This window comes from Phoca vitulina, unplaced genomic scaffold (assembly GCF_004348235.1).
Source record: "Phoca vitulina isolate PV1807 unplaced genomic scaffold, GSC_HSeal_1.0 scaffold5, whole genome shotgun sequence".
Lineage (NCBI taxonomy): Eukaryota > Metazoa > Chordata > Mammalia > Carnivora > Phocidae > Phoca > Phoca vitulina.
Genome location: NW_022589708.1, coordinates 70,660,887 through 70,684,945, shown reverse-complemented (window position 1 = coordinate 70,684,945; position 24,059 = coordinate 70,660,887). Strand labels below are relative to the sequence as shown.

Below are 24,059 nucleotides of genomic sequence, written 5' to 3'. Positions count from 1 at the left end.
CTCAGGTCCTGATCTCAGGGTCATGAGCCTGAGCCCCATGTCAGGCTCTGTGTTCAGTGGGGAGTCGGCTTGAGATTCTCTCTCCCTCTGCCCCTCCCACTTGTGCTCTCTCTCTCTCTAGAATAAATAAGTCTTTAAAAGAAAAAAAAAAAAGAACGCACGTTTTCTCAATGTCACTCCAAGTATGCAAAATGAATCATTAAAACATATTAAAAAAACAAAGAACTATTTAAAGTAATATAGATAGGAGGGCAGGAACTGGATTGAAAAAATACATTACATACTTTGTTGTAAGGGAAGAAGTTATATATTTTTCCAAATGGAACTTTTATTTCTACTAATGAATGGGATGACCATTAATATAATTTGAAACAAGGAACTAAGTCAGGAACAAGTTAGCCATTCCCAGAAATCTAAAATGTTATGCTAAATCCTTTTAATATATTTGTAAATAGCTTCCAGAAAATTATCAGCCAAAATTTTCACCAGCATTTCCTACTCCTAGTATCACTAAGTATGAAATGCCTGTCATGAGCATCTGAAAATCTGAAGTGCTAGAATACTAAGCATTACCCATTTCCAATTTTTATTTAAATTCTCCTTCATCTAAAATCTGAATTCTTCTGGATTTGTTTAAATTCTTTCAAGTGTTGGATAAAGTTCATTATGAGTTCAAAGGCAAGATTTTTCCCATATTTAAGAAACTTCACTGAATACCTACTATGTGGAAATTCTTGTGTTTTCAAACTTTGAGACCAAACTAATTTTCAAAGGCAAACAGATAATAGATTGAAAATTACATTTATAAATTCATTTTAACAATTCTAATTTGTTTTTACCAGAAAGCATGCTTTACTATAAAGCAGAGAAAAGAAAAATCTAGGTAAAATTCAACTGCTAATATATGCAATTATGTACTTGGAGAAATGAAATTACAGAACCTAATGGAAATAATCATAGTAGAAATATCTGAATAGAAATGGTCACTATTTAACACAATTAAGAAATTGTCAAAAATATTTCCAAGCTAATAAACCACTCTTGCCTATGGCTAGTATGCAGGATAGAAAAAACACAACTAAAACTTCAACTTGGGTTAAAGCAAGTATATTGTTCTCACTCAACATAATTTGGTAACGCTTAAGTCAGAAAATAAGCCAAATCTACCCTGAAAACTTGGTGAAACATCAATTTCTGACGTGGAAAAATTAAAAGAAACACTTGAAAGGCATTAGTACATTAAATGGAAACTTCAAAGAAATGCTTGACTTTGTACTTTTAATCTTAGAAGGATTTTAAGTTTTAAGAATAAGTGGGGAAATTCTAATTCAAGTTTTTATTAACTGTACTATTATATAATCAAGTTGTACAGTCAAGAGACACAGCAAATATATTAGTTTTATTAGATTATTGACTCCTTTGTATTTGTAGGGAATCTTTCAAAAGAAGAGGAAACTTTCTTAAAGGAAAAGTTTTATGAAATGGTCAAAACTACATGTAAAAATGAAAGGGGAAAGGGCAAGAAGAAATACCTTATATCAAAAATTTGTGATCACACACAACTAGGTGACTGATCATGAAAATTTCAAAAATTCAAAGTAGATTCAATTGGAATTAAATATCTTCAAAATATGTCTCATGAAAGCTATGAAAAATACATAAAATATTAACTGGGCAAGACAAAATTATTCAGAGTACATTTTAAATATATTTCAGTATTTGGACAAATAAGAACTATTTACAAAACCTCCAACTAATTTTCCAACTCTGGTCTCTCAAGTATAATAAACTACTGCCCTCACTCACTGAATACTTGAATCTGTCTTACCTGTTGCCATTTGCCTTTGACAGCCGGGTCTCTGACTGACTGGCAATGTCTCTGAATCTGCTGTATCACCCCCTGGTAATATACCATTGATGAGTCATAGTTTCCAAGAAGTGCATATTCTCTTCCTTTCTTTGCATTGTCACAAATCTCAGCCAAATTCATCTTCCTTCAGAGACCTACACAGAATACATAATGTCTTCTTATTAAGTTTTCAGCACCAACTTTAGAACATTTTTTCTTTTCTCTAAAATATCTGCTTAAAACTACTTTCAAAGTCAAAATGGTTCTCTTTTTCTTTGAGGTTATCTGAATGCATCTTATAATACTGAACAAAGTTTCTAATTTTGGAAGTACAAAGGACATCATAAAAGAACACCTAAAGAGATAACACAGAGAGAAATTACACAGGTCTGAACTATGGCTTATGTTAAAGGTACATAAATTGGACACTAGTTTTCCTTGCTCATTTATAATTACCATAAGCTGTAATAACAATAAAGATGAACTTGATTGTATTCAATTTATTCTTGACAATGTAGAAATAAGTATATGAATATCACATATTTTTCCACTGAAAAAACTGCAGAAATTAGTTTTAAAACATTCTGGCCCCCAACACCAGAAGTCGTACTTAAGGAATACCCTTTAAAGGAACAGCCTATAGTTGTCCGTGCATCATTTATACATATTTAATTGTCCCATACAACTTAAATCTAAGCAAAACCCCGTGAATTAAACTACCTGAGCCCTTTTTCCTCCTCAACTTGTAATCTTCTATTATTTTGTCATTCTATAGTTTTCTGTCTGTGCAAATAACTATCATTGATCTTTTCCCTTCTGCAGATGCTAGGAAGAAGAGTTATCTTCTGAACCTCTGGTTTCCACCAAAGCCGTCCAACCCAGTAATTCTGGTTTTTCTTCCTGGCTTCCCAAACTCATCCAAGAATCATCCAAGGCTTCTATGCAAAGATATTTTCCGTCCAAGACTACAAAGAGTAGGAAGTTCAGAGATACAGTAGAATAACATCCAGGAAGAGTCCAAATTGCCCTACTCTTATTTCCCAGAATAAACCAATGAATCCACTTAGTAGAGAAAATCAAAATATTTCTCCATGCCTAATCCAGTCAAGAAATGGGCAGAAGACATGAACAGACATTTCTCCAAAGAAGACATACAAATGGCCAACAGACTCATGAAAAAATGCTCAACATCACCCAGCATCAGGGAAATACAAATCAAAACCACAATGAGATACCACCTCACACCAGTCAGAATGGCTAAAATTAACAAGTCAGGAAACAACAAATGTTAGCAAGGATGCAAAGACAGGGGAACCCTCTCACACTATTCGTGGGAATGCAAGCTGGTGCAGCCACTCTGAAAAACAGTATGGAGGTTCCTCAAAAAGTTGAAAATAGAGCTACCCTATGACCCAGCAATTGCACTACTAGATATATACCCCAAAGATACAAATGTAGTGATCCGAAGGGGCACCTGCACCCCAATGTTTATAGCAGCAATGTCCACAATAGCCAAACTATGGAAGGGGCCCAGATGTCCATCGACAGATGAATGGATAAAGATGATGTGGTATATATACACAATGGAATATTACTCAGCCATCAAAAAAAAAAAATGAAATCTTGCCATTTGCAATGACATGGATGGAACTAGAGGATATTATGCTAAGCAATGTAAGTCAATCAATTGTCTTACAATTATATGAGTTCACTCATATGTGGAATTTAAGAAACAAAACAGAGCATAGAGGAAGAGAGGGAAGAATAAAACAAGATGAAATCAGAAAGGAAGACAAACCATAAGAGGCACATGATGTAATGAGCACTGGGTGTTATATACAACTGATGAATTACTGAACTCTACCTCTGAAACTATACACTATGTTAATTAACTGAATTGAATTTAAATTAAAAAAATATTTCTCCATGCCTTTCTGAGGGAATCAAATTTTGGTGTTGCTTGGTCCTTTCTCTCTACCTCTTCTCTATTCTTAAGGGGTTCAAAAACTCTTCCTCAAAATTAAGCACATCTAGTTCTAGGCATTTCAAGAACTCCAGTACATTCTTGAAAATAAAGCTGTTTCCTTTATGTGTTTTGACATATTATCTGTCCCTTGGCCCAGCATAAGTTCCTTGAAGGCAGCATCTATTTTTTTTGAGAATCACACCACAGCAAAGAGTACACTACTTTTGCACAGTTAGAAACTTCAGTGTTCAGTAGATTCACCCACATGGAAACCATGGAAAACCTCTTGTTCAAATCAGAACAGTAACACCAAGCAATAAATTCTTATTACAGTAAATGAGCTGTAAATAATAAATCCGGGAGAAACAAAGCTGTTTCATATATTATTTTCTTTTAAAGTCACTGTGACACAAAAGCATTAATTCTCCTAATATGTGCAGGTACACAACTATGCAGGATAAAAATGTCTTCATGTAAAGCAGGAGTCCGCAAACTCTTTTTTTTTTTTTAAAGATTTTATTTGACAGAGAGAGAGCACAAGCTCGGGGAGCAGCAGGCAGAGGGAGAGGGAGAAGCAGGCTTGGGGAGCCTGATGCAGGACTTGATCCCAGCACCCTGGGATCATCCTGATCCGAAGGCAGACGCTTAACTGACTGAGCCACGCAGGCACCCCAGCAAACTGTTTCTAGGAAGGGTCAGACAGTAAATATTTTAGGCTTTAAGGGCCAACAGGCAAAATTGAGGATATTATATAAATACTTAAATAATGAGACAAAAATTTCCCTAATTTTTATTGATAAAATTCAAAACATTATAGTAGTAACTGTTGAGTACAACTTTTTGTAAAACCCATCTCCTGGTAAGAATGAAGCTCTTTGGGGCGGGTGGGGGGAGAATATTTCACTTAGTTGAGATTCAAAATTTGTGTTCCCTATCATCAAAATCAATTGCAGGGGTGCCTGGGTGGCTCAGTCAATTAAGCATCTGCCTTCGGCTCAGGTCATGATCCCAGGGCTCCCTGCTCAAGTGGGAAGTCTGCTTCTCCCTCTCCCTCTGCCCATCGCCCCATTCATGTGCTCTCGCTCTATCTCATAAATAAAATATTTTTTAAAAAATCAATTGCATTCATATGGTAATGCTGCTTTTTAATAAGATTTTATGTATTTCATGTTTGAAAATGTCTTTTTACCCAGAAAGGTGCCGTCACATACATATGATTTCAATTCAGCATGTTCATTGTTTGGAAGATATCTACAGACTTTATTCTTCTTTTAATATTTGTCTTTCAGCATGTCCTTACGTTGCAGATTAATCACTTCCAATTAAAGGTTAAGGTGCAAGTTAAATGGATTTTGTAATATGGTAATTTCCTTTGCATTTGCATCAAAGTCTCAGAAGGATGCTGAAATGGAGCTCAAAAACTGTATTTACTGCAAATCGAGTGACATCACTTCTTTACCTTCACTTCTGAAGGCATGGAAAGCTACATAAAACAACTTAATATTACTTGTGATTTAAACAACACTAGTTGGCATTGAAATAACTTTTAGTTTTGCATATAACCACTGTTTTGCTTGTAATTTTAGGTTGAGTACATTAAGAAACATTATCAAGTCTGCAGCAAAAACTGATTTCCAAAGCCATTCAGTGTTCAATAACAGTGGTTGAGAGCAGTTCCTCTCGTTCAGAAAAACCTCAATTCAGCCCTAAGCTCAAAAAACTAAATTGTAACTTTACCACTACTAAACCACTGAACTGCAGTGTGGTAGGGCAAGTCAGGATATTCAGCATCTATTTCTGACAAAAATTCATGGAGCTGACAAAGACTAAATACAAAAGAGCAACGTTCTTGAGTCTTGAGACGCTACTAGTTCTATATTGCGTGGTATATTCAAATATTCTCTGCAAAATACCTGCTGATAAATAAAATAAAAAACTATAGATTTTTAACCACTTTACAATTTCAGTTTTGTAAATTTGTTCATCTAAGCTTTTTTCTGCTCTACATGTATTTTTGTCACCATCAGTTGTAATACATCTTAGCAGATTCCACCTCCGGTCATACACAATTAGTGTTTTCTGAACTTTTTGTAAATATTTTTGTTTGTAGTTATTCCATGAACAGTTTTTCAAACTAATTCTTCAAAAACTTCAAACTTAGAATTGACTTCTTGAATAACAACAATTGAGCTGTGCTGGTAACCTCTGTCAACCCACAAAAGCCAAGGAAAACCACCCAAAATCATTTGCTTTGTTTTTTAATTGATTATTAATGTTCTCAACTCTTCCAGCAACTGTTCTCGCCAAAAGGCTAATAGCTTTAAACAAGTTTATTTTCTCCAGACACATTTCTTTGGCTACTACAATCAAACACGATTTAGTTAAGGCACCATCAGTAAACAACTTCCTTACTTGGCTAACAAATGAGACAGAAACTTAACCTCAGTGCAGTCTGATTTTCATTGTTAATAATTTTGTGAAGAAATTCTGCTATGATAAGATATTCCTTTTTAAATGTTCTAATTCTTCTGACGATTATTTTCCTGTGAGTTGGGAATACTGCGATGAGTGATTAGTCTGGTAATATCAGTGTATACTGTATTTCTTTAGCACAGCTATGGTATCACTGCATAATAATCAGTGCTCTGTCATCTAATTTGATAATCCATTATCTAAGGTACTTTAGAAGTATAATATGTCAAGTCGATTTTTCTCATCTTTTCTTGTTTCAACATGATGGGTATGTGCTGATGATAAAGTAAAATGTCACAGTATAGTGATATGCAAGTTACTTACAAAAGTGATTATAGTGCACCAAGCAGCAGTGCAAAACATTGAGAATGTCACAAAATCTCTGTCCTAACTACTCAAACTCACAAAAGTAGCCATAAATAATATGTAAACAAATGAGTGTGGCTATGTTCTAATAAACCTTTATTTATGGACACTGATAACTGAGTTTCACTTAAGGTCCACATGTCACAAAATAGTATTCTTCTTTTGACTTTTTTAACCATTGAAAGAATGCAAAAACCATTCTCAGTTCATAGGCCATTCAAAAAAAGTGGCTGGCTACATTTGGTCCCCAGATTGTTATTTGCTGACTCCTGCTTTCAGCTTCTATGTTAAGAATCTGGGAAGGGGCACCTAGGTGGCTCAGATGGTTGAGCATCTGCCTTCCACTCAGGTCATGATCTCCAGGTCCTGGAATTGGCCCACATCAGACTCCCTGCTCAGCAGGGAGCCTGCTTCTCCCTCTCCCTCTGCCTCTCCCCTCCCCTCTTGCTCGTGTTCTCTCTCTTGCTCTCTCTCTCTCTCAAATGAATAAATTAAATCTTTTTTCAAAAATTAAAAAAAAAAAGAATCTGGGAAAATACAAGCAAATTAAACCCAAAAGAAGTAGAACATAATAAATTTAAGAACAGAAATCAATAAAGTAGAAATAGAAGAACAGAAAATTTCAATGTAGCCAAGCTGGTTCTTTAGAAATATCATTAAAATGAATATACTTCTAGTAATTCTGACCAGGAAAGGGAAAGAGAAAACACAAATTAACAAAATCAGAAATAAAGGAGGGGTTAGCATTACAAACTAAGAGGGCTTAATGAAATGGGCAAATTCTATAAAGGTCACAAAATACCAAAGCTTACTCAAGAAGAAATAGAGTGATTAATCTGAATAGTCCTATATCAATCAACGATACGCAACTTGTAATTTAAAATCTTTTCAAAAAACAAACCAACCAACCCTCCAGATCCAAAGGGCTTCACTACTGAATTCTCCCAAAGCATTTAAGGAAAAAATAAAACCAATTCTAAACAAACTCTCAGAAAAAAAACAAAGAGGCAGAAAAAGGTCCAACTTATATTTTAAGGCCAGCATTATCCGGATACCAAAACCAGACATTATATAAAAGAAATTTACATACCAATATCACTCAGGAACATAGATAAAAAAATCTTTAAATGTTAGGTAGTCAAATGCAGTAATATATAAAAAGGATAATGCATTATGACCAAAGAGGGGTTTATACCAAAAATTCAAGGTGGTTTATTTTTTTTTTCAAGGTGGTTTACCTTAAAAAAACAATCAGAATTTTAAAAGACTAGAAATGAAATATATGATCATCTCAATAGATACATAAAAAGCTTTGACAAAAAGTCAACACCATTCATAAGAACTCTTAGCAAACTAAGAAGAAAATTTCCTCAACCCAGTAAAGAGCATCTATGAAATACCTACAGCTAAAATCATATTTACTGTGAAAGAGTGAATGATCTCCCCCAATATCAAGAAAGAACAAGGCCAGTATATTTGCTCTCATCCTTCTATTGAACATTAGAACTAGAAGTTCTAACTACTGCAATAAAGCAAGAAAAAAAAAAAGGCATACAGATTGGAAAAGAAGTTGCTTTTATTCATATACAACATGATTGTCAATGGAGAAAATCCTAGGGAATCTACAATAGCTACGAGAAATAATAAGTGAGTTTTGTAACTCAAAATTCATTTTGTAACTCAAAAGTTATTATGTTGTAGGACACAAAGTCAATATAAAATATCAATTGCAAAAAAAATCAACTGCATTTCTACATACTAATAATAAATAACTGAAAACAAAAATCAAAACAATGAAATCACCAAAAAATATTAAATACTCAGGGATAAATTTAACAAAATACATGCAAGATCTAAGTATTGAAAACTACCAAAAACTGCTAAGGGAAGTTAAAGATGATCTAAATTAATGGATATACATGTGTGTGTGCACACGTTTATAAACTGACACATTCAATATGGGTAAGATGTCAGTTCTCTTGAAAGTGATCTATAGAGTCAATACAATCCCAAATAAAACTCCAGCAGCCTTTCTTGTAGAAAATGACAAGCTAATTTCACAATTTATATGGAAATACAAAGGGCACTGAATAGCCAAAACAGTTTAGCAAAAGAGTAAAGTAAGATAACTTACACTGATTCCCAAGATTTACTATAAAGTTGCAGCAATCAAGACAGTGTAGGATTGGCATACAGACAGTCTCACAGACCAATGGAACAAATTAGACAGTCCAGAAATAGATCCATACATATACGGCCAATTAATTTCTCACAAAGTTGTCAAAGCAAGTCAACAAAGACAATTTTTTTTTCCAAAAAAGGGTGCTGAAACAACCAGATATCCATATGCAAAAAGAACCTAAACCTCAACTCTTACCTCACATCATATACAAAAATCATCTCAAAATGAATTACTGACCAAAACATAAGTTAAAACTATAAAACTTTCAGAAGACAACCCACGGTATGGAGAAGGAGGGGGCACCAGTTCCCCAAGCCCCAGTTCCCATAAGGCAGCACATAATGGGCCAGCTGACATCTGCATATACAGTAGGTTGCGTTACAGGAGAGGAATCTGCAGTTTAGGGAACCCAATCTATTATACTGAACCTATCCCTTTGTTCCAAAGGAAGATACTATCGCTTTCTTCCAAGGCTGTAAGCAAGCCTAACCTTTGCTCTGAAGGAAGACACTCTATCTACTTTCCAAGGATCTTCAATTTGGTATCAACTTTCACCCTGGGGAGTCCCTTTGCCTCTTCTATGTTGATTTTTTTTCTATGTCTTTCTCTTTCTTGGTCGCTCCCTTACTTTTATGGAACACATTTTCCATATATGGGAGGTAGAGTTTTTGAGACTATTTATTCTACCTTCACACTTTAGTGATAGTTTGATTGGCTACTGAATCCTAGTTTGCAAATAATTTGCCTTCAGAATTTTGAAGGCACTGCTCTATTGCCTTCTAGGTTTCAATTAAGTTGGGAAGACTGGTATCATTCAAATTCCTGATCCTTTATATATCACCTGTTTTTTCCCCTTTCTGAAAGTATGTGGGATCTTCTCTTTGACATAAGCTTTCAAAAATTATTGATGATGTATTTGAAATGGGTCTATCTGGGACTCTTTCAATCTAGAAATTAATGTCTTTAATTTTAGGAAAATGAATTATTTCATTGATGATTTCTTTTCATTTTTTCTGTTCTCTCTTTCTGGAGTACCTTTTATTCAGATGTTGGACTTCCTAGGTTGGTCCTATAATTTTCTTACCTTTTCTCTCCTATTTTCTATCTCTTTGTCCTCTGGCTCTACTTCCTTCAAGATTTTCTCAACTTTATATTCTAATCTTTCTCTAGAGTATTTTCTCCTTTTGTATTTTCTTATTGAAGTATATAACTTATATAAGAGTACACAAGTCTTAAATGTACAGCTCAATGAATTTTAACACTGGTGCATCCAATACAGCATATTTCCAGCACTCCAGAAGGATCCTTCATGTCCCCTCCCAGATAGTACTTCTACTCAAGGACAATTACTATTCTGACTTCTGTTACCATTGATGAGTTTTGCCTGCTTTTTAAATTTTTTTAAAGATTTATTTATTTATTTGAGAGAGAGAGAGAGAGCATGTGCATGAGTGGGAGGGGCAGAGGGAGAGGGAGAATCTCAAGCAGACACCATGCTGAGTGCAGTACCCGACAGAAGGCTAGATCTCACAAAGCAGAAATCATGACCTGAGCTGAAACCAAGAGTCAGATGCTTAACCGGCTATGTCATCCAGGTGCCCCTTACCTGCTTTTTTAAAATCAGTTTTATTGAGATATAACTTTTATACAATGGAATTCACTAATTTAAATCGTATGATTTGATTTCTTTTGAAAAATGTATACAGTTGCATATCCACCACCACCGTGGACATAGAGAACATTCCCATCACCGAGAAAATTCCTTCCTGCCACTTTGCAGTCAATCTCTACCCCCATGATGCATTCTTCTGTTCACATATCATAGTTTTGTCTGTCCTAGAATGTGATATAAATAGAATCACTCAGTATGTATTCTGGTGTTTGGCTTCTTTCATTTAGAATAATGCCTCTGAGATTCAACCATGTTGTTGCATGTATCAATAATTACATGCTTTTTATTGCTGAGTAGTATCTCATTATATGGATATACTAAAATCTGTTTATTTATTCACCAGTTCTCCATAGGCACTTTTCAAGAAAAAAAAGTACAGCATATATTCTTTTATCAAGCCTCATAGAATTTGCACTGAGGTTATATCTAAAACTTCAAGATACAAAAAAAAAAAAATACAATCTACCATGAGAGAGAGTCAAATGCTACAACATATAGCAGAATTAATGTTATTATCTAAAGCACCTGATAATCTATTATTTACTATAAAATAAGTATATTTAAAAGCACAGAAAAGACATTAAAAATGAATAGACACATATGAAAAAGAATCAAAACAAACTTCTAGCATTAAAAAATAATCATTGATGGGGCGCCTGGGTGGCTCAGTTGTTGAGTGTCTGCCTTTGGCTCGGGTCATGATCCCAGGGTCCTGGGATCAATTCCCGCATCAGGCTCCCTGCTCAGTGGGATGTCTGCTTCTCCTTCTCCCACTCCCCCTGCTTGTGTTCCTGCTCTCACTATCTCTCTCTCTGTCAAATAAATAAATAAAATCTTTTAAAAAAATGTTTAAAAAAAATAATAAAATAAAATAAAAAATAAATAAAAAATAGTCATTGAAATTAAAAGCTCAATGGACTAATAGGGAAAGAGCAGATTAAACACAAGATGAAAAAAGAACCAAGAAACCAGAAGACAGAGCTGAAGAAATTGTCCAGAATGCAGCTTATAGAGACAGAATAAGTAAGCAAAGATAAGAAATGCAGAGAATAGAAAGAGATGGTCCATGATAGGTCTATTATGAATTCCAGAAAGAAAAAAAGAGAAGTCAATATTCAGGCTATAATGGCTAAGAAATTTCCAAAATTTATGGAAGATAATAACTATTTCAAAATAGATAAAAATAAGTCCACACCTAGAGACAAAGTAGTAAAACTGAAGAATGTTAAAGGCAACAGAGAGAAATACTAAAATATCTTCAAAGAAAAGAGCGCTAACTTTTCAAAAGCAACAATGGAAACCTGGAGTCAGTGAAATTATATCTTCCAAGTGCTAAAGGGGGTGTGGTGGGGTGCGGGTGGGTGTTGCAACCTAGAATGGTATACCAAACTAAACTATTCAAGTGTGAAGGCAATATAAAAATTTCAAGCAGAAAAACCTGAGTATAAATCCAGGCAAATGAATGAGAGGGAATCAGTAAGTTCTGTTTTGTTTTTCTTATCTGCTCATGGGAGAATATGGATGAAACTGGTATTTAATATATACTTCCTGGTGTGAATATAGGTATTTTTATACTCCTCTTATTTCCTCTGCCTTATTATATATTCTTTGAAGTAAAGAATTATATGGGCCTTACATATACATGGGTGTTTGCTAAATGGGGGGTAGGTATTTACTAAATAGTGTAGAGTGGATAATGAATGTATGAGTGAATGGATATGATAATAACATTAATTGTTTAAAGACTACTTGATAAAGTAATATGATGCAGACAGGGTTTTGAAAGGTTTTATGTAATATCTTTCAAATACCATGAAATTAAGGACAGTAGGTATTTAATTATATAGGCAATGAATAAAATACATTATTTCATCTCTACTAGTTAGCTTTTAATTTTTTATTTTTGGATTAGCTATATGACTTTGAAGGAGCTGATGTATTTTGAAGGAATTTGAGGCAGTAGAGTATAATGAGCCAACAGTGCAGGCTCTGAGTTTAGACACATCTGGGTGTAAATCCAGGCTCTGGGCAAGTTTAAATTCTTTAAAGCCTCAGCCTCCTCTTCTATTAAATGGGGGTAACCATTTTTATTTAATTTCCACAAATTTTGAGTTGTGACCTCAGGCAAATCACGTAATTTCTCTAGGCCTTAGTTCTGTATCTATACAATAAGGAAAATAATATTTATCATCATAAAGTCAAAAACTAAATGTTATAATATATTAGCATCTTTCCTAGCAAATAATGAGCACTGATTCGATGTAAGCTATTATTTTTACTGCACATTAATATAGAGGTTTAGAGCAGCTAATTTTTCCTCAAAAACAACAAGAAATCAACTGACCCAGTTTTCATTATAAATGCCTAGAAGTGGGGCACCTAGGCATTATAAACACCTAGAAGTGGCTCAGTAGGTTAAGCATCTGCCTTTGGCTCAGGTCATGATCCCAGGATCCTGTGACAGACTGAGCCCCAAGTTGGGCTCCCTGCTCAGCGGGGAGGCTCTTCTCCCTCTCCCCCCTGCTCATGCTCTCTCTCACTCTCTCAAAGAAATAAATAAAGTCTTTATAAAAAAAACAATAAATTGGGTGCCTGGGTGGCTCAGTCGTTAAGCGTCTGCCTTCAGCTCAGGTCATGATCCCAGAGTCCTGGGATAGAGTCCCACATCGGGCTCCCTGCTCAGCAGGGAGGCTCTTTTCCCTCTGACCCTCACCCCACTTGTGCTCTCTCTCTCTCATATAAATAAATAAAATCTTTAAAAAAATAATAATAAATAAATTCCTAGAAGCTGTATCCTAACTTTAGTTACTCTTAACCATAATCTTGAAATATAGAGGGTTTTTTCTAAATTGCCTTTAATATAAATTAGAAGTTTCTAGGACTTTTAATTTTTTTTCAAAGATTTTATTTGACAGAGAGAGAGAGAACACAAAGAGGGGGGAAGGGCAGAGGGAAAGGGAGAAGCAGGATTCTTGGGGTCCTGGGATCATGACCCGAGCCGAAGGCAGATGCTCAACGGACTGAGCCACCCAGGTGCCCCAGAAGTTTCTAGGACTTTTAAAATGTCAGGTTACATCTAAAGAAAGCATGAACTGCTTTAAGCAATGTCTAATGCTTGATAATACTTCTCTTGAGTTTATCATGTATTCAAAAATGAATCCAGCATCTTCTTGCAGTATTTACTGCTGAACTGATCCAGTAATGTTGCCCTACACAGAATGATCCAAGTAATATCTTCAAGGAGAGTTCTTTGCTCAAGGAGAGTTCTATGCTCAGAATGAGAAGAGCTCTGCTCAAGTTCATGCTCAGACCAAAAAGAAAGAATATTGTTTCATTTGGTCCTATATAATTATGATTTGTCTCTTTCAGGACTCATATCTAAGCCTAACAAATCAAATAAAATCCTGATTCCAACCTATCTCTCCAGCTACATTACATCTACAACCACACCCTCTTCTCCTTTGAACTGCCATCCTCCCACAATACATACATACACACACACACACTCTCTCTCTCTCTCTCTCTCTCTCTTTCACAAAGAGCTTTCTCTCCCAACACACTTGGATTTTTATCTCATACCAAGACTAAGGCATATGTTTGGGAAAATCAAAAACTAGCTTATACGGAGAACCTAAACTGCTTAAGATGTCACAAATAATTCTTTTGTATCCACAGTAGTGGTTTTAAAATAGGAAGGAAAACATTTTTTCAAACTAATTTTTTAGGTGAGTGATATCTAATTCAGTTATACTTATAATACACATGAAGCTTAAGAAAAAATTATTGCTTTAAGCTCTTTTCATTCTCACACTTCCATAATTATCTCAGAATGTTCCTTTTCCTTCTATGAGTTGCAAATTCCTGAAATATTTATTTTAAAAACACTGAAGCGGCCTCAACTACAGCAATGTGAACAAAATAATACAAGTTAGAACAGTGGTAGCAAAACAACAAATCAGATTTGATTTTAAGCATGTTGTACCACACTGAATTCTACCAATGTTCAGCCTCTACATATTTAAAAAAAAAAAAAGTTTATTGAAATCACCAAAGTCCAGTCTATTTCATGCAATGACTGCTCTAAGTCCAAGTAATTTTAAAAAACACATAACCACAACTGCTCAAATTACTGCATCTTAAAGTAGGTTTAATAGCAATAAATTAACTTACTATGTAAGTACTAGTCACCAAAACAGTTCACTTTGAAAGCCACAATACCTCCCATCTCTTTATGATGGGTTATATGCTCAAGGATCGTAGCTTGCCATGAATAATGGAGAACAGGACTTCATCACAAACTCAGACGCAACAGGAAAATGTCTGTAGCAACAAAGCCTTTTCATCTGTTTCTAAGCTCACTTCTCAAATACTTAGGAAACAGAAAAATGACTGTCCGTACAAAATAAAAGAATCTAAAGAGATCATTCTAAGAGCTTAAATGTTTCTAAAAAGTAACCACTAAAACCATTTCTGCCCATGTACTCAATTCTTTTTTTTTTTTTTCTTTTAAAGATTTTATTTATTTATTCACGAGAGACAGAGAGAGAGAGAGGCAGAGGGAGAAGCAGGCTCCCAAGGAGCAGGGAGCCCGATGCGGGACTCGATCCCAGGTCTCTGGGATCATGACCTGAGCCGAAGGCAGACGCTTAACCATCTGAGCCACCCAGGTGCCCCTCAATTCTTTTTAAAACATTGAAGCAGCAGGGCACCGGGGTGGCTCAGGTCATCATCCCAGGGTCCTGGGATCAAGCCCCGCATCGGGCTCCCTGCTCCACGGGAAGCCTGCTTCGCCCTCACCCACTGCCCCGGCTTGTGCTCTCTCTCTCTCTCTCTCTCTCTCTCTCTCGCTGTCTCTCTGTCAAATAAATAAATAAAATATTTAGAAAAAAAACAAAAACAAAAAACATTGAAGCAGCAGAGAATGTTTATTATTATCTGCCACACTGTCTCAAGATAGCAGCTTAAACTATAAATTTTATCTTAAGTACTTAAGTAGCCTTTAACATAAAAACAATAGTAACATTCACTGAATATTTATTCCGCATCAGGAAATACGATAAAAATGGCTGTCTAGTCATTATCTCATTTAATCCTCATCACACTACTAAATAAAAATGGTTACCCCCATTTAATAGAAGAGGAGGCTGAGGCTTTAAAGAATTTAAACTTGCCCAGAGCCTGGATTTACACCCAGATGTGTCTAAACTCAGAGCCTGCACTGTTGGCTCATTATACTCTACTGCCTCAAATTCCTTCAAAATACATCAGCTCCTTCATAGCTAATCCAAAAATAAAAAATTAAAAGCTAACTAGTAGAGATGAAATAATGTATTTTATTCATTGCCTATATAATTAAATACTACTGTCCTTAATTTCATGGTATTTGAAAGATATTACATAAAACCTTTCAAAACCCTGTCTGCATCATATTACTTTATCAAGTAGTCTTTAAACAATTAATGTTATTATCATATCCATTCACTCATACATTCATTATCCACTCTACACTATTTAGTAAATACCTACCCCCCATTTAGCAAACACCCATGTATATGTAAGGCCCATATAATTCTTTACTCCAAAGAATATATAATAAGGCAGAGGAAATAAGAGGAGTATAAAAATACCTATATTCACACCAGGAAGTATATATTAAATACTAGTTTCATCCATATTCTCCCATGAGCAGATAAGAAAAACAAAACAGAACTTACTGATTCCCTCTCATTCATTTCCTCCTACCTCCTAATCACCAAGAAAAATGGAAGGGAAAATCATCAGAAAGGAAAGGATATTTAAGTATAAAGACACTGATGGGTACAGAGGAATCCAAGAGAATGAAAGAACATGCTATTGATATAAATGAAATAAATGAAGCTGAAGTTTATAAGTTATAGAAGCATTTACAAAAAATATCTTCATACCAAAAAAATATTAGAAAGAATAAAAATTTCAAACTAAAGCTCACTTTTAAAAAATAATGAAATCTTGCCATTTGAAACAACATGAGAGTATTACGCTGAGCGAAGTAAGTTAAAGACAAATACCATGTGACTTCACTCATAGGTGGAATTTAAGAAACAAAAAACAAACAAGCAAAGGGGAAAAAGGGTGGGGGGGGGGCAAACCAAGAAACAGACTCTTAGCTATAGAGAACAAACTGATAGCCACCAGAGGGGATGTGGATGGGAGGATGGGGGAAATAGGTGATGGGGATGAAGAGTGCACTTGTTGTGATGAGCAACCAGTTGTATGAAAGTGCTGAATCACTATATTGTACACCTGAAACTAATATCACACTGTATGTTAACTACCTGGAATTTATTTTTTTTAAAGATTTTTATTTATTTATTTGAGAGAACAAGAGAGCATGAGCAGGGTGAGGGGCAGAGGGAGAAGCAGGCTTCTGCCGAGCAGGGAGCCAGATGGGGGGCTGGATCCCAGCATCCTGGGATCATGACCTGAGCCAAAGGCAGACACTTAAAAGACTCAGCCACCCAGGCACCCCCAACTAACTGGAATTTAAATAAAAACTTAAAAAATAAATAAACAAAACTCACTTTTTAATAGGCTGCTTAATAGGAGCTTTTAATCAACAATTACTAATGGACAATTACTAATTAAGAATTCAAAGTTGGAAAGGGACTTAAAAGGTCATTTATTCCATCTCCATACCTTCAAACAGGATCATAATCAAACCATCCACAACAAAAGAAACATAAAGACATCTAGTGGACATTAAACAACTCACCTTGGAAAACACTCCTTTGGTTTCTTTTAAACTACTCTCACAATCTATGCCTTAAATTTATCTAGCTAATGCCTGTATATACCTAACTTTTACTAAGTATTCTAAGGCATTATTTCACTAGGCCTACCATATATGAGTTATCTAGGAGAAAAAGTGTTTGAAATAATGATGAGAACATTAAAATATACATATTTCCATTTACAAACTGATGCTCAAAATTAGTGACATCATAATATAAATCAATCCAGAAATGAGATATAGTCAGACAACTGAAGAATTTTAGGGCTACTGGGATCTCAAATCATGCAGCAGAATTCCAAATTTCTTTGAAGATGAAACCAAGGCAAAGATGTTAATTTATTAATAGTCTATAAAATAACATTTTACAGCATTTCAGGAAGCCTCCCTTAAAAGAATAACTGATGAATCCTTTTATAGAACAAATCATTATTCCGTAATGTACCTACTACCTTGATCTACATGCTTAATATGATCAGGTAAAGTCACAGAACGTGGCCTCTCGTCAAATAGAACCGACAATCCCGGTACGCGCTGTTGCTAAGGGGGACAAAGGGAAGAGAAAGGTCTTCAATCACTGGGCACTTAGGGTTTACCTCCATTAAAGTGTCTATTCTTCCCAAAAATCTTATAAAAAGTATATTTTTTTAGTAAGGAGACAGGTTTGGAAACTTGTCCATGATCACAAAGAAAATAAGCTGTAGTTCCAGAATTGACAAAAGATGTATCTGACCCCTTCCACTATACCATACTCAGCAAATGATCTTGAAGAAATGTTCTCTATAAAAGAATACCACTGTGCATGTTGAGAAAATAAAGTATGAAGTATTAATCCAAAGGATCTGTAAGAGCTTTCTAATTTTACTGTGATATTTACACAAAATAGATAATAATTATCAGTTAAGTGAATAAATCTAAAGTTGTTGAAGAATACTCAATCATAAGTTCTTGGCCTGGATTCTCTTCTCTTTAGTAAGACCTTAGGCTATTGGTTTCCTCAATATTTTAAGCTCTCCCATAGTAAATCAAAATTTAAGGGAAAAAAAATATCACACAACCTTGTGTTTTGCTGTCATTGAAAATTACTGAATTCTAATCTCAGCTCGATGAAACCATTCTTAACCTGTCCTAGCTTTCCACAGTGGCTATTCCAAATCTCCACCATTCTCCTTTCCTAAACCAATCTGCCCTCATCAATTGACCTTGATTCCTATCTACCTCTTAGAGAACCTAAGTTTGAACTCTCTAACCTTTTACCACCCAACCTATAAATATACTTATCTATTCTCACTTCTTTTCTTTCTTTTTCAGTGCATCTCTCCTCCTGTCAACATTAGCACACTGCCTAGGATCACAGCGAGCACTTAGTTGATACTTACAAAATATAAATAATTCTAGACTAATTCTTCCACCCTGCTCATCCCATCCTTTTCCTACACTTTCAGAGACCTCTATCAGCTATCTCCTCTTCTCATCTCCTACATCTTCAAACATTTCCTCTTTATTGGCTCTTTCCCTAACAGTTTATCAATCTTTAAAAAAAAAAGAATACCTACAAACCGTTTTTAGTTACTGCCTCATCTCTTTCTTTTCTTTTCTTAAAGAGAAGTGTGCCTGGAAATTTCATATTAAGGAAGTACTGTCAAGTAAAGAGAATAATATTACAGGGTTTGTTTTTTTTTTTTTTTAAGAATCCTTAATTCTTTTTTAAAGTTTATTTATTTAAGTAATCTCTACACCCAAACGTGGGGCTTGAACTCACAACCCCGAGATCCAGAGTTGCTCACTCTATTGACTGAGCCAGCCAGGCACCCCAAGAACCCTTAATTTTAAAGATACATATTGAAATAATTACAGATAAAAAGATATGATATCTGAGTTTAGCTTTAAAATAATCCATTTGGGGGAAGGAGTAACAGATGAAACAAAATTGGTTATGTGTTCATTCTTCAAGGAAAGTGATGACTACATGGGGAGTTCATTATTCTATTTTCTTTTGTATATGTATTATCAAGGAAAATTTAAACTTGTTTTTCAAGTAGCCTAAGCTCACATTCCTCTTCATTTCTGCAAAGTAGTTTAGAAATACTTTACAGCCACCAAATCCATTGGACATGTTTCAATCTTTACCTTACTTGCCCTCTCCAAGACACATGATACTCTGGACCATTCCAGCTTCTTACTTTCCTCTCCTTTGTCATTTGTTATGCATGCTCGCTCCGAGTCTTCTCTGCCTCCCAACCTCTCAGTCTCATTTGTGGGTACTTCTCCCACTTCCTTCCAAACATGGTCCCACTCCCCCACCTCAAAACACACACACACACACACACACACACACACACACACACACACACAATGCTATTCCTTCCCAAGAGTTCCAAACTTTTCCTTTTTCATTTCTAAACATTCCTCCAATGTGAGTTGATCCATTCTCCTGTAATTTCAACTACTTATGCACATGCAAACCCATACCTCCAGCCCTGAACTCTCTCCTGAGCTCCAGATCCAAATGCATCCTTACCTGAATATCCCACAGGAACTTTGAATAAATGCTTAGAACTGAACTGACCTTTATCTTTCACTCCAACAAAACCCTGCTCCTCATCCTCTCAAATCAATGGTTTCACTATCCTCACAGACATCCTAGCCAGAAAACTAGGAATCATTTGTCTTAGGGTTCCAAAACTTTCTAGCCCCCAACTGAAGTCGTATCAATTTTATCCCTTAAATACTTCTACAATCCCTGTCTTTCCATAACCCCAACTGCTTTTCAGACTTTTCTTCATTTTTCTATTGTACTTTTTCCCCCTAAAACTGGTTTCCCTATACCACTCTATTCTCCCCTCTCCAACTTCAGCTGGAGTTATCTTTCTAAAATACAAACCCAATAACACCACTACTCCATTTGAAATTCTTCAATGGTTCCCCCCCCCCCCAGAAAAAAACAAAACACTATAAACTCTTTATCACAGTACCGAGTACTTTAAGATCTGGCCTCTTCCCCCCACTACACTGCAAGTACTCTGGGATTCAGGCATCAGAATGACCTAGGGTTCTCCAAACACAAAACACTGGAATCTATCCTTTCTTCTGTTGTGCCATTTGCCTAAAATGACTTTCCTCATCTTCTCTCCCAGTGAAAGGTTACTCAACTTAACACAAGTCAAATGTCACATCATACTGGAAACTTTCCCCAATCTCCTTAGACAGAATCAGGATCTTTCTACCAATGGGTACAGAGAATGGCATCAGTGGTTGAGATCATGACTTAAATGAGTTAGACCCACCTGGGTTAAAATCCCAGCTTCAAACTTTATCAGCTGACTCTGAACAAGATCTCTCAGTGTGTTTCCTCATCTCTAAATAACAGTAGCTAGGATTTTTTATGAGGATTAAATAATGAGCTACGTGCAAAATACCATACAGTGCCTCACTGAAATCAAGTATTCAATAAATGTTACTGTTATATTACCGTTTATTCCCTCTCTGGGCTCCTATGGCAACTTGCACTTACCTCTATCATACTATTGTCATGACATGACTGTTTCCTCATGCAGAACACAGACTATCTTCTATCATCTTTTTATTCCCACTACCAGGCATAATACCTATAATATCATAGGTTCTTAACAAATCTTAATAAACAAGTAAAATGCTTCCAACTCCTGTACTATATACCATAAGGCCTCAATTTTTTTTTCTAGTGGTCTTTCTAAATTTACTTTCCATCTCCTTGTACAAAATTGGTACTTTAAGTAAAATTTACAAGTCAGCCTCATTTTAATTGAGAAAAAGGGCATTTTGTAGTGGCCTTGCGTTGTTTTCTTGTTGAAAACACACACACGGGGTGCCTGGGTGGTACAGTCAGCTAAGCATCTGACTCTTGATTTCAGCTCAGGTTGTGATCTGAGGGTCGTGAGATAAAGCCAGGAGTCTGCTTAAGACTCTCTCTCCCTCTAATAAAAAAAAATAATAATAATCAAACACACACAAAATAAGCCCACTGTTCTATCAACAATTTTTCTACATACTATATAAAATAACAAATTTCTAGGACGGTTATCTACTTGTTAAAAAAATGTTAAAGGGCAATCAAGGCAGGTTTTCTAAATCTGTGTTGGCTTCCTTACCACCAGGACCTGAGCCAACTCTAAGGACTAAGGTGTATTGCAGAGTATTTGTTTTTTAAGTAGAACATGGCATTTTTCATTTTGAAAACATGCTCCTGACAAATTCTGAAGAACACTGAAATAACCAAAGAAAATAATTATTACTACCCACTGCTAAAAAAAAAAAAAAAAGACAAGCCTGTGCTTTAAAAATCACTAGTAAGTTAAAGTTAAACTAATCTTCAAAATAGAATCAAAATATATGTAGGCAGTATTCAAGCTAGTAAGTGGGGTGTGGGGGTACTCGTTCTGCAATCTTGACCCTCAATAAATGCAAAAGGCAAAACGGTTTAAAAAAAAAGATACTACTATAAAATAGCATGGTCTCTACTTCTACACTTGACCTTTAAACATTAATGCCCTTTGAGTAATTATTAATGGGTTTAATATGCAAACACCTCTGAGCTACTTCAGAATAAACATGATTAAATACCTAAAATAAACGTATTAGGGAAAGGAGAAAGGCCTGTTAAAAAAAAAAAGTTTCTCGGGTCTCACATCAAATGTGTGCCATACATACGGTTCGGCACCGAGAGGCAGCAACCTGGGAGGGTCAGAGGCGCCGCAGGCCCGAGGCCCTGAAGCTGGGGCGGCTGCTCATCCCTGAGACTTTGCGGGGCGGTGGCCCAGCCCAGTCGGGGTGGGGCTGAGAGCTGTTAGCCGGGGCGGGCCAAGCGGCAGGGCGGGAAGCCCAAGTCTCACCTCCACTTCCCTTTCCCAGCGCAGAGCCCAGTTCCGCGACCACCCAAGAGCCCCTGCACCACAAAGATTTTCTCTCGCCCGGTCCGCTCAAAGTTTATCGGTCTTTCCCATTGGTCAGGGCCGCCGGGCTTTGTAGTTCGCCGGTCCAAGCCACCCCGCCAAGGCCGCAAGCCTGTGGAGCCGCTAAACTACAATCCCCATAATGCCCCGCGAGCCCCGCGCTCCCACTGTTCTCTACCTCCCCTCACCGCGCCCCAGGACCCGCGCCGCCGCACTGCCGTGGCAGCGGGAGACCGGGTGGGGCTGTGAACCTGAACCCCCACCACCTGCTCTCTTGCTTGCGCCCGTCTCCGTGTGATTCATTACCTACGTGGCGCAGATCGGCGGGCCGTTGGTGTTGCGGTCCGGGTGGGGGTGGGGCACAGGCCGCCGCCGCCGCGGAGTCCGTTAGTTCCCGACGTGCGAGAAGAGGCGGTGGCGGCGGCGTACGGTTGCCATGGCAGCTGCAGGCCTAGCGGTGAGGGGAGCGCGGAGGCTCCGAGTCAACTCGGGGGAGGAGCCTGGGAACCCCACCCGGGTGAGGGGGAAGGGAGGCGCAAGGGTGCGTCTGGGAGAGGGAGACGGTGACATTGAGGAGGACGAGTGACTAATTGAACTCGGGTACTGCCCACTGAGCCCTGCCGCGGCAGCGTCTAATCCCCTTGGCAGGACGCGTGTCCTGGGTCGTCGGCGGAGCGCGTTGGTGCCCGCTCTATTCTGGGAGGATGCCTGTGGCGTCAGAGGAAGGAGCGCCCGAGCGGCTCAGCGCCCGGCTCTTTAAAGGTCGTCCGGTCCGGCCTCTCCCCCGCCGCCTCTGCGGGCGTCCTTGGCTGGCTCTGCCGGGTGGCGTGGTGGGAACCGGAACCACCCTTTCTGGGCTTTTCACCAGCAAAACCGAGTTTGCAATCTTTCACACCTTTCTGCCACTTTCTGAGGAGTGGGCTAGAAACGAATCCTTTAGTAAGGCGTTATGCGTATGGCCTTTAGGATTATTGAGATTTGAGAACTTGTAAGTGGCACTGATTTCGGCTCAATTTTTGATGTGTAGTATTTCCGAGGTAATCTTTTATGGACTCTCCCAAGACCCGTCTCAGAGATGCGGTGCAGTAGAAACAGGTTAAGCGCATGGGCTTCTAAAACCCGCTTCTCGGTTCACGTCCTGCCCCTACATTTGGTAGCTGATAACCAGGGGCAATTTACTTAACGCTCTGATGCTGAACCTTTTAATCTGCGAAGTGGAGATAATGCCTAGCGCTGTAAAACAAAGACTGGCAATTAACAACTTTTAAATCTCACTTATTTAATCCTTCGTGATAAGAATCAGAAGAGTGGTACCCTGGAGGTGAGGGTGGGGTGTGACCGAAGAGGGAATTTTCGGTAGTGATGGAAAAGCTCTCTATCTTGCTTAGGGTTTGGGTTACAGAGGTATGTACGTTTGTCAAAACTCATGGAATGGTACGTGTAAAATCTGTATGTTTCACTGTAGGTAAATGTACCTCAAAAAAAGAACATAAAAGTAAGATCAGTCTTGGCAATTTTCAAAAATACAGTACAGTGTTGTTAACTATAGTGACCAGGCTGTACATTACATCCCCAGGACTTATTTATTTTATAACAGAAAATGTGTACCCTTTGGCCCCCTTCATCACCCATTTAGCTCCACTACTCCCACCCACCCCCCACCTCTGGCAACCACCAATCTGTTCTCTGCATCTGTGAGATTATAATTAGAGCTGTAGACTCTAATAGAGACCACAGAGATGTTCTCTGTCCAATCTCCAGATTTTGCAGATAAGGAAAATGAGACCTAGAGAATTAAGTAAATGGAGAAAGTGGGGGGAAATTACCCTGTCGTTTTCTACCAATAAATGTC

General features: G+C 37.1%; 1 protein-coding gene across 5 annotated transcripts in view; it reads right to left on the bottom strand.

Moving 5' to 3' along the window:
- The window catches only part of KATNAL1 (katanin catalytic subunit A1 like 1), a 79,021-nt gene extending 56,302 nt beyond the window's left edge, over positions 1-22,719 (bottom strand). The window contains exons 1-2 of one of the 5 annotated variants that reach the window (XM_032403259.1): positions 22,514-22,719; positions 1,829-2,004 (exon numbers count right to left, since the gene is read on the bottom strand). In XM_032403259.1, coding sequence (XP_032259150.1) covers positions 1,829-1,990 — 162 coding nt within the window. In that variant the 5' untranslated portion in view covers positions 1,991-2,004; positions 22,514-22,719. Of the gene's footprint in view, positions 1-1,828; positions 2,005-21,878; positions 21,916-21,943; positions 22,109-22,147; positions 22,322-22,513 lie in introns of those variants that run through there. The other 4 variants (XM_032403257.1, XM_032403256.1, XM_032403258.1 and 1 more) reach the window with 4 other exon arrangements.
- Between the last annotated feature and the right edge of the window lie 1,340 nt (positions 22,720-24,059).